The sequence below is a fragment of the Mugil cephalus genome, chromosome 12, assembly GCF_022458985.1.
Source record: "Mugil cephalus isolate CIBA_MC_2020 chromosome 12, CIBA_Mcephalus_1.1, whole genome shotgun sequence".
In the NCBI taxonomy this organism is placed as follows: domain Eukaryota; kingdom Metazoa; phylum Chordata; class Actinopteri; order Mugiliformes; family Mugilidae; genus Mugil; species Mugil cephalus.
Genome location: NC_061781.1, coordinates 25,127,402 through 25,137,880, shown reverse-complemented (window position 1 = coordinate 25,137,880; position 10,479 = coordinate 25,127,402). Strand labels below are relative to the sequence as shown.

Below are 10,479 nucleotides of genomic sequence, written 5' to 3'. Positions count from 1 at the left end.
AGAGCTGATATTGAGACGAGACGGGAAGTATTTTCGGACAAAGCCAACGTTTTGTTTTGTACAAGAGAAACCAGACATTTCAAACTGTAGAATTGTAGTTGCAATTTGCGGGAACATTTTCACCTTTATGAACAAAACTACAGACGTATAAACGCCACAGGGGCCATGGAGCAATCATGCAGCTCAAGAAGGAGACGTTTTGTGTCTATTGGAGATGAAAACATTTGCTACGAAAAGTACATTTACAAAAATGATCCGTATATGAAATTAAACGAGTGATACACTGACATGACATGAACGGGCTCCAAGTAACAACCCAGATTACACCTGTAGCTCCATACTGGGATAGAGGGTTTACAAAATGCAACTGTGTGGCCATAATTAAAAAAACCCGGAGGGAAAAGGAGTAGACGTGCAAACAGAAAAACTCCAAACCAACAGGGAAGCACGGCGGTGGCAGCATCATGGTGCACATCAATAATGTGAAGCAACAAACCAAACCAGCCTCAGTCTTTATATTTACTATCGTCTGTGTCGCCTTCAGGCTGGATTTTGAAAAAGCATCTTGAGGCGATTTGTGTTGATATTGATGCTATATAAATAAAATTTAACTAAACTGATCCAAGTTTACTTCCAAACATCCAATCCAATGGATTTTTTTTCTAGGCAGAACTGAAAATGTGTTCATTTTAGACTTTACCTGTGACTGTATGTAGGTCAAAGAGAGAATATGGGTTTTGTTTCCTGACACAGTTTAACTACGTTGCCTCATCTGAACACTGCTAACTTAAAAAAAAGGGCATAAAAGAAGATCACACAGACTCTGAATATCCGCAATAAAACAAACATGGCAATAAATAGTGTGTAATTTAAAAATAGTACGAGTTAATGCAGGTAATTATAAATTAACCGCAAGCTGTGTTCAGACGTCCCCGGGGTAAAAACTGTTTCTCTGTCTGTTAGCTCTGCTCTATAGGTTCCTGTGTCTCCAGGGCAGGGCAGGTGCAGCAGATAGTAAACACTGGTTGAAAATGGGACAGTAATCCCATGCATGCGCACCTCTAAAGAACAACAGCAGCATCAGGACACTGCACCGTCGCAAAGCCCCGAGCAATTCAACAGATACTCTTTGTGTAAAACTGGAGAAGTGTGTGTGCAAACAGGAAAGTCTACAAACCAGCAGCTCATGGAAGAACTACGCAAAAGATAATTCATGTGGAGGAGACTTCGTTTAACGTCAGGCCATGAAACACCCTGAGAAATTTAAACTTTGCACGTGAGATTTCTCTCTTAAATACCTGCTTCACTCTCTACAGACTTAAGAGAAAAAAGCTGCTCATCGTCTTACACTAAACATTTTAAACTCCCCACATCCCTGATTTGAGACTTTATTCCTGTCACGCTGCGACTTTCCTAAAGAGCGACACATATTTAGATATTTCATAGATATAGAAAAGACTTTGGCCTCTTTGATACAAAACTGATAATCTACCGCATCTTCAAGGATTCAAGGATTTTTATTTGTTATTTGCACAGAAGCATGAGATGGAACAAAATTATACATAGTAACTGCAGTATATAGATACTAAGGAAATAGTATAGATACAAAAAAAGATAAATAAAATAAATGAAGTGGAAATATGAATAAAACAGTAACAGAGGAGCATGAATTGTGCAACGTTGTGCAAGGAAATGTGCAAAAAAATAAATGTGCAAAACACTGGCTTTTGCAAATCACACAGCTCCACCAGAGTTTAACAGTCTTACGGTTTCTGGGATAAGCTGTTCCTATGGCGCCTGGTCGTCCGGCTCTTTTGAATACGATAAACAGAGTCGGGTCACGGGACAATCCACTAGATTTTGTTTTATTGACGGAACTGAAAATGTGTTTAAGCCTAAAGGCGACATGTCACGGAGTTTAAATGTTTTGGCTCGAGGCTTGTCATGTGACACCCTGAAAAACTACATTTTACACTTTGCACCCGGCTCGCAGGTCAAAGAGACAATACAGGTTTAGTTTCCTGACGAAGTTGCAGAATATTTTCGATTGAACGCTGTAGAGTCGTATCATCTATGTGTCTATAAAAGATTCACACAGCCACCAAACAGCTGCAATCACACAAACATGAGGCCAAAACATACTAATGTATGTAAGTACATCTTCAGATACAAGATGTTGCACGTTATCCTAACTTAGCATCGTTCTCGGCTCAGACGGCCCCGAGGTTAAAACTGTTTCTACGTCTGTTAGTTCAGCTTTTTCAGGTTCCTGCATCTCCGGGGCAGGGCAGGAGCAGCAGTTTGTCTTCAGGTATCTAATCTCAAATGTTATCTAGTCTCACTCAGAACTCAGTCTGCCTTCAGACTTTGTTTCTATCGTGACGTGACGAACAGGCCCCAGATATAAAAATAACTTGGCGTAAAACCGATCAACCACCTTATTGTTCATATCGTCTCCTTTTCGCTTATCAAGATTTGTCTTGAAAAAGTACATTAGGACAAAGCCGACGTCGACCAAACCCTGTTTTGTATAAAAGAACGGAGGCATTTCAAGCATGTGAAAAGTTTGTGTACGTGCATGGACAGTTTCAACGAAATAATGAATGAATGAAAATAGAATAAAAAAAGCCTATTATTAAGTTGTTCACACGAGGAATGTGGACATTGTTAACCTATTGTCAGTGTTGGAAGACAATGAAAACAAGAAGCTCAAATTGAAAATCCTTTTTTCATGTTCAAAACAGGAAATACAGGGTTTTTTTTGTCGACAAACTGGCTTTTCAAAAACACTGTTAAGAGATTATCTGACATATAGAGACCACGTATTAACTTAAAACAAAAAAGACCACACTCAACCTGACATGTGTGTGAGTGTTGACCTGAATGTGTCTTCACCAGTGCAACGATTAAAATGTATTTTAGTTTATTTTATTTGTATTTTCAGAGTGCGCACGGCTTCACATGAGTGCACACGTCCAGAGGGGACGTCAGGCTCTGCCCCCAGAGATGTGACAGGGATGTGCTGGAGGTTGAGGTGTGGCTTTACGTATAAATAGCGGCAGGTGACACCAGCATTTGTAGATCGTCTCCTCAAAGCGAGGTAAGCACATCTCTGAAGCTCGGCTGGCGATGCTCTGTTTTTCTGCGACGATTCCACGATTCAAACCTTCATGTGCAGCGGATCGTTTCATCCGTCGTGTTGGTTGAATCCTCTGCTTCGGTCACAGGTCACAGGTGCATCTCTGAACTTTGTGATTTCTTTTGCTCACAGGAGGATCAGTGTGGATTCTTGCATTTTGGGATCTGAAGTTCTGAAATGTATAGACCCAGGCAAGGTAAATAAAACCCTCCATTTTCTTTTTCCAATTATTCTGCAACCACTATTTTTGACTGTTTTTAGCTAAATGTTTGTCGATGACTGATTCCTCCTTCAGACTGCCATGGACATGGCGGCGGCCATGGGCATGGTGGTGGCCACGGGCACGGAGGAGGACACGGACACGGAGTTGGAGGCGCACACGTTATTAGAGGGGTAGCGAGACGTCGCCGCAGACGCCACAGACGTGGACACAGGCACAAGAAATGCCACAAGAAGGGAAGGGAATGCCACGGAGTAAGTCGTAACATTAGTGTTCATTTCATTCACAGCAGGTTTTCTCTGGATATCAGTGAAGCATTTCGTAGCCTCAAAACCTGAAAAAAAAAGATTATTCATGCAGAGCTGCTCCAGTCACTGAGCTAATACCTGAATTCTAAGATGCACACTCTCAAATGTGAAGCTGTTAACGATAATTATAAACCAGAGCTGAAATAACGTGAGTCCTGTTTCCTCCTCCTGCAGTCGTCCAGCAGCTCCTGCAGCAGCAGCGACTCCGACTAAATGAAAGATGAAAGAAGAAGTGAAAATCTTCTTCCACATCACACAAAAAAAAGCCTGTTTGTGTGTTTGTTTTGGAGCCTGATGTTTGCTTTGATTCTGCAGTGTTTGTCTAAGACGTGTGAGCAGGCTTTTGTCGGATCACATGCCGCAAACCACACAGCGCACTAAATAAACAAACTCTTCCACTGTTGCGGTGTCTCGTTTGTGTTTCTTTTGTACATCCCGCCCTCACATTCGATTGGTCTGTGTCACTTTTAATCCCGTCTCCATCTCACTTTATTACCGCGACATCTGTGGGGTTCAAGTTTGTTACATTTAAATGGTTTTTATTGAACATTCACGCGCTTTGGTCGACTCAGCCTTCAGTCAAACACTTCTATATTATTACTGTAATACCTGCAAAAATGCTCTGCAGCCGATACACACAATGCACAATACAGAACAGAGCAATAACGACAATACACAATGCAGGATGCAGAGATCACACAAACCCACTATTCAAGTTTATGGATCTGGTTAAATTCAAAACAGGAATAATGTATTACCAAAAAAATATATACAGGCAGTGTTTACAGAGAGGGAGGGAGGATGTAACCTAAGGAGAGACCTACATTACAAAAACAAACAGAACAAAGGAACGAAGATGAAAAGCTGTGTGGTGACTTTGTGGAACAGTTTGGAGATAAAACAAAGGATGAAGTAAATGTAGCAGGAAGTGTGTTAACTGTGAAGGTGATGAGGCATATAAATAAAAATGACTGTTATATTGTATTGACTCAGCATTTAATTTATGCAGCGTATATGCGTATATATTATCTATTTATATGAATATTTATGCAGTACGTATATATGTATGGGTAGTATATTTAAAAGTGTTATATCTTTATATAAAATAAAGTGTTTTTCCTTCTTCCTTTTTTGAACAGATGTTTTGCCAGTGTTGCAGTAGCTTCCTGTTCCAGACGCAGACGTCTCCATCAGGTCTGTTTATGCAGCGTTGTGCTTTTCATGGCCACTGGATGGCAACAGTGTATGACCTTTACAAACACTCAACATTATGACCACGTTCCTGATGTTGTGCAGGTCTCTCTTCTGGTGACTCATCAGAAAATGGACATGAGCCTTCGGAGGGTGCAGAATGTTGTTTCATCTGGTAAAACTGGATGACAAGTCAAAGGAGAGGTCAGAAAAAAAAGTACTTGTTTTTATTTTCAATTTAAAATTCAAAAAATGAAATTGAAATTCAAGGCATTGTTCTTCATCAGTATCGAGAAAGGATGAACAAAACTTTTCTAAAAATAAAAAATAAAATCGTTTGAAGACAGAAACAAAAAAGTGCCTGTTTTTTCATATCACGTGACAGAAGAAGATCAGTACGTTGTTTTTCGAAACAATAAAGGAGGCTCAGGGAAGAGGACATGACGCAGATATTTCAGATAAAAACTTAAAAATAACTACATATAAGGAGGAATAGTTAGCTACTGGCTAACTTTCCTCTGATAACAAACAAACAAACAAACAAACAAACAAACATCCTCTTTCATTTGAACACGTTGCTAATGCGTTGGTAACTTCCATGCAAATGATTCTGTCCAGTTCTCTGCTGTCTCCTACATTATCAGTGCTTCTGTCACGTATTATGATGAGTCTCACCCCCTTCAACATTCAGACATTAGTTCATCTCATACGTCTTTATATGCAAAATGGTTGAACAGGTTCTGTCCTGTAGCTGTTCACATTTCTGCTTTCGTTTTTTTTTGTGTTTTTCTTTGTGCTGTATTTTCCTTCCTGTATGTCACGATCTGTCAACGAGTCACAGTAAAAACACGTCAATGTGAATCTTATCCACTGTGATTGTGATCAATCTCCCGCCTACACTAAGGTGTAACTTCAGAACATCCCTCCAGAGTTCACTGTTATACTGAACAAACACTAAACATATACACTGTCTCATCTGCACACAGCGACACGAGGGCTCCTCATTCTGACGGCACTGACATGTTCATCCACACGTACACTTATTTGTGAGAGATGAGCTTTTTCTTTTTTTCTTTTTTTGCAGGTTTTCTGTAGTGTTTTGATATTTGTACAAACAGTTTTGAGAAATGCACTGTTTTGCAAGTGCACGGGATGATTCGAGCACTGCACCAAAGTGACTAATAATGAGACAAAACTGAACACATTCAGTGTAATAATTCAGTGGTAAAGTACTGAAGGACACAAGGACGTACGTCTGTGTTTCCAGAATTAACACTTAATGACAAACCCTGATACGCACAAACGAGGAGCAGTGTATCTATCGTGCAATGTATCCAATCATTAGCCGGTACAATTAAATTACTGAGTCATTTCCTCCCACTCTTGAGTGTGGCCTCGCCTTTAAAAAACAAAATAAATCCAGTGCAAGAACTTCATCCGTCTCTATGCTCATTTCCTATCTGCTGACAACGTAATCTTCACCCTGTTCCAGACGTCTGAGTCCACGACACACGGCGACACAGCAGCACTAGATTTATGCTCAAGTCTGAGCCCAGAATGCATCACAATAAACTGTGTGTGTGTGTGTGTGTGTGTGTGTGTGTGTGTGTGGTAAATGGAAGATGATAAGAGCGTCCTTGGACGAGTGTGAAGGAGTGAACACTCAAAAGACAGAAAACAGAAACTCACAGTGAAGCTGCAGGAAAAAGAAAATCAACTTAGCAACCAAGCGATGTCTCCACAAAATACCGTCTCCCACAGGTCATTTTATTAGGAGCCAAACACAATCAATCCCTCTGAGACGCTGGTTTATGGTCTGATACTATGTACGGTGAAGAAATATGCATCTTATTGTCTGTCTTCTTCGATATGACCTTTACAGTAATCAGTGACAGACTTTTGTTAAGTCTGTCTCAGTTCTTTGAAAACTGTTTGTGTAGGTCTCGTAAAACTTTCTGGCATCATGATGAAGCTCTATAATCTATTTTATTTGACCTCAATTGTTTCTCATTGCTTTACATGCTCTATCTGTCAATGTGTACTTATTTTATCTTTATTTGCCCAGGGAAGGTTGATTTAAGACCTTTGTTCAGCGATGTTTTTCTCCCGTAGCTACACGCCCTGCACTTCCCCGTACTCTCGCTGGAATCCAGCTTTTATCACGTGGATGCGTTTGGCTCGTGATTAAGCCAATTTCTTGGATGGAAAGAACTTTTCAAACATGTTGTACTTGTGGTCTGAGCCCAGTGAGTAATACTGCGTGAATTTCGATGAAATAAAAGTGCATTTGATCAGTGTCTAGTTAAAACTTTAAATTAGTTATTGTAAGATGAGATGAGATAAGATATGTCTTTATTTATCCCACAGTGGGGGAATTTACATTGTTTGCATTCAACACTCACACAAATGCATGTAATAAATAAATAAAATATATATATGAAAAGTATTACAAGCAAGGCAGAACGCAACTGCTGTCAGATAAGAGTCGTCCAAGTTTTGACTGCGGCTTCACTTCTCCCATTTATGACCAATGTTTAACTTGTTTGGAAGCTAAAAGAAAATTAAAATGTCATGGAAAAAGGTTGATAACAGGACGGGATCAGCAAAATGTGGAAAGCCTGCATGTGGGTGTGGGTATCCTTTTAATAGCCTGTACATGGTCCACTCTGACTGCTTGATTATCCGTACACTCCCATGTGGATCATGAGGTAAAAATGCTGTAGTGGGAGTTCAGGCTCTGCCCCTCGTGGTGTGAAGTGAACTGTCTCAGCTGCTACATAAAAAGCAGCAGCAGACGACGGCGGCTGCACCTGTGGATCTTCCCTCCAGCTCAAAGTAAGTTCACATCTCAAACTCTGCAGCCGAAGCTCTTTGACTTTTATTTAAGGTGTGTGTGTGTGTGTGTGTGTGTGTGTGTGCGTGTAAAGAGTTGTTGCCTTATTTAAAGTGTTTTTACTTATTTTTTTTTTATTTTATTTTTCCTGCTTTCAGGATCTCTTTCATCTGACGTTCGAGATGTACGGGCACAACCAAGGTAACCGTGGCCCCCGTCAGACTCTTCGTGCTGGATGTGATTTATATATTTATATATATTTGGTCACATTTTCTGAAAAACGTTCATTCACGTCTGATTTTTCTCCTCGTTTTTAGGAAATCCGTATCCGCCCGGATACCCAAACCAAATGCCCAATCAGCCGGGGGGTTACCCTCACTGTCCTCCAGGAGGTGTCCCACCACACTGTCCTCCAGGAGGTGTCCCACCACACTGTCCTCCAGGAGGTGTCTACCCTCCCCAACATGGAGGACACGGACCTGGACCTGGGCCCTGTCAAGGCCACGGACATGGACATGGACATGACCATGGACATGGACATGGACATGGACATGGACATGGACATGGACACGGCCACGGACATGACCATGGGCATGGACAGTGTCATGGACATAAGGACAAGCACAAGCACGGCCACAAGCACAAGCACAAGCACGGCCACAAACACAACAAATGCCACAAGAAAGGAAAGGACGGTCACGGGGTGAGAGTGCACCGAGTTTTAACTCCTCGCAAAATTACATTTTACTGCAAATCTTTTGTTTTCTTCTGGTATTTTACTAAATTATTGGCAAAACTTGTGTCGAGACCTGAATGATCGCTTCATTTTTCCAGCGTCCGATCGACTCTATACATTCTACCTGTTCTAACCTGCGCTTTGCATCACTTTGTGCATGATATAAGTTGATATAAGTCTGTTGTCTTTGTCTCCGTCTTCATCGTAGTCCTCCAGTAGCTCCTGCAGCAGCAGCAGCGACTCCGACTAGAAGAAAAATCTTGGAGGTGAAACAACAGAACGAGCTGCAACCGGGAAACCTTCGCCCCCGGATCCCGTCACCGTTCCACTCGCCACAGTTTCTTCACCGCTTTAAAAAATCTATCGTGTTAAATAAAACTGACCCAGCAGAATCAGTTCATTGTCATAAAAAAACAATGTTTAGGTCGTCGTGACTTCCATGGAATGATGTGGGTGTATGATTTCATCCGTGACTATGTTTTGTGAGAACAAATAAATTTCTATTCCCGCTCAGATTCAGAACCTCACGGCGTCTTCGTGTTGAGTCTTGCTCCTTATTTCTCAGTATTCTTGTTTGTTATTGTAACCAGCATCGGCTGGTTATTTGTCCGGTTATGCCCAGCTGAAAATATTTACTCAGCCACACCTTGATCGGAGCAGTACGTCACACCCCCGCACTCTAATCTCACTTTAAGAGCTTGTGCAATCAGGCACATGTGAATGTTGGCTTCCAGCCTTTTACAGTAGGTCCAGGTCTTTCAGGGTCACCGGTCTCTAAACAGGACATTTAGTCAGTGGAAAATATGAATTCAGATCCTGAAACAACATCACAGACACGTCGGTGTAAAAGTAAAAGTCTTGCATTTGTATTTTTTATGTAGCAAAAGAGTTTTAGAAGAAAACATGAAGAAGAAGTAGTTCTTCTCAGATATACTTCTGCACTTTAACTGTGCATCCAATACCAGTCGTTTCATATACTGTAAATCAGTGATTAGAAGCTGGTTTGTAAATCTTGATCTTAGAAGCAACAAAAAAACGACGAGAAATAAAATCCATAATCCAGACAGACGTGCTGTTCACCTCATACGCCCCCTATAGACTAAGTAACGACATTTCTTCACTGAGTACAGACCGAATGTCCTGTAATACAAACTCGTGAACAAAATCTTAAGACAAATTACAAAGAAACTCGCATTTGGATTGCACCTAGAATGTTAGTAGACTAGAAAGAATCAGGAGCCAGAGATAAAACACACAGATAGTAGATAATTTACTGAGAACTGGGTTTAATCTTGAACCAGCTGATCATCAGCTGATCAAAACATTTAGGGCCATAGTGTGTTTAGGCACAAAGTGACCGGAGACAAATTCCTTGTATGTGCACACACACCTGACCAATAAAGCTGATTTTAATTTTAATTTTAATTTTAATTCTGGTTCTAGTTCTGGTTCTGGTTCTGATTTTAATTTTAATTTTAATTTTAATTTTAATTTTAATTTTAATTTTAATTTTAATTCTGGTTCTGGTTCTGATTCTGAATTTGAATTTGAATTTGGTTCTGATTCTGATTCTGATTTTGATTTTGATTTTGATTTTGATTTTCATTCTCGTTCTGGTTCTGGTTCTGATTTTGATTCTGATTCTGAATTTGAATTTGAATTTGAATTTGGTTCTGATTCTGATTCTGATGTATGTGAGTGTTTCCAGGTGGTTCTGGTTCTGGTGGTGAAGACGTCTTCATGAAGGACATCCACACTCTTCCCTTCCTGCACATCCCCAGATGTTCTCAGTGTTATTTAAACCAGGGGAACGTGTGGGATCGAACAAAAGAGCGACGCTTTCCTCCTGAAAAGAAAACATTAGTCATGACAGTAACGTTGGAAAACATCAGGACACAGAATAAAACTTTCTTTGTTTGTGGAATGGGAAAACACGTGGTTCTTTAAAGAAGTTCTTTGTTCTGGGAATCAGTAACGTCCTTCGTTTGGGTTGAGGATCGGTCTGAGTCCTCCTCTGGCTCAGTGCAGGTGAAATGTTTTCGCATATTTGAA

At 40.6% G+C, this 10,479-nt stretch overlaps 1 protein-coding gene and 1 long non-coding RNA gene across 2 annotated transcripts; both read left to right on the top strand.

The window, feature by feature from the left end:
- The first annotated feature begins 2,996 nt into the window (after window positions 1-2,996).
- Window positions 2,997-4,978, top strand: LOC125017692. The gene is made up of 5 exons (XR_007113873.1): window positions 2,997-3,100; window positions 3,272-3,335; window positions 3,435-3,613; window positions 3,842-4,861; window positions 4,964-4,978. It is a non-coding gene; the product is annotated as an uncharacterized LOC125017692 (long non-coding RNA).
- A 2,589-nt stretch (window positions 4,979-7,567) lies between these two features.
- LOC125017637 (proline, histidine and glycine-rich protein 1-like) lies at window positions 7,568-8,942 on the top strand. Its single transcript, XM_047601032.1, has 4 exons — window positions 7,568-7,693; window positions 7,850-7,892; window positions 8,009-8,394; window positions 8,636-8,942. The coding sequence occupies exons 2-4, from the start codon at window positions 7,874-7,876 to the stop codon at window positions 8,675-8,677; spliced, it is 447 nt and encodes a 148-aa protein (XP_047456988.1). The 5' UTR covers window positions 7,568-7,693; window positions 7,850-7,873; the 3' UTR covers window positions 8,678-8,942.
- The last annotated feature ends 1,537 nt before the right edge of the window (window positions 8,943-10,479 follow it).

Bases quoted from the DNA above. Each gene is read 5' to 3' on its own strand.
- LOC125017637 (XM_047601032.1), top strand. The intron at 8,395-8,635 runs GTGAGAGTGCAC...TCTTCATCGTAG, and splicing joins AAGGAAAGGACGGTCACGGG to TCCTCCAGTAGCTCCTGCAG.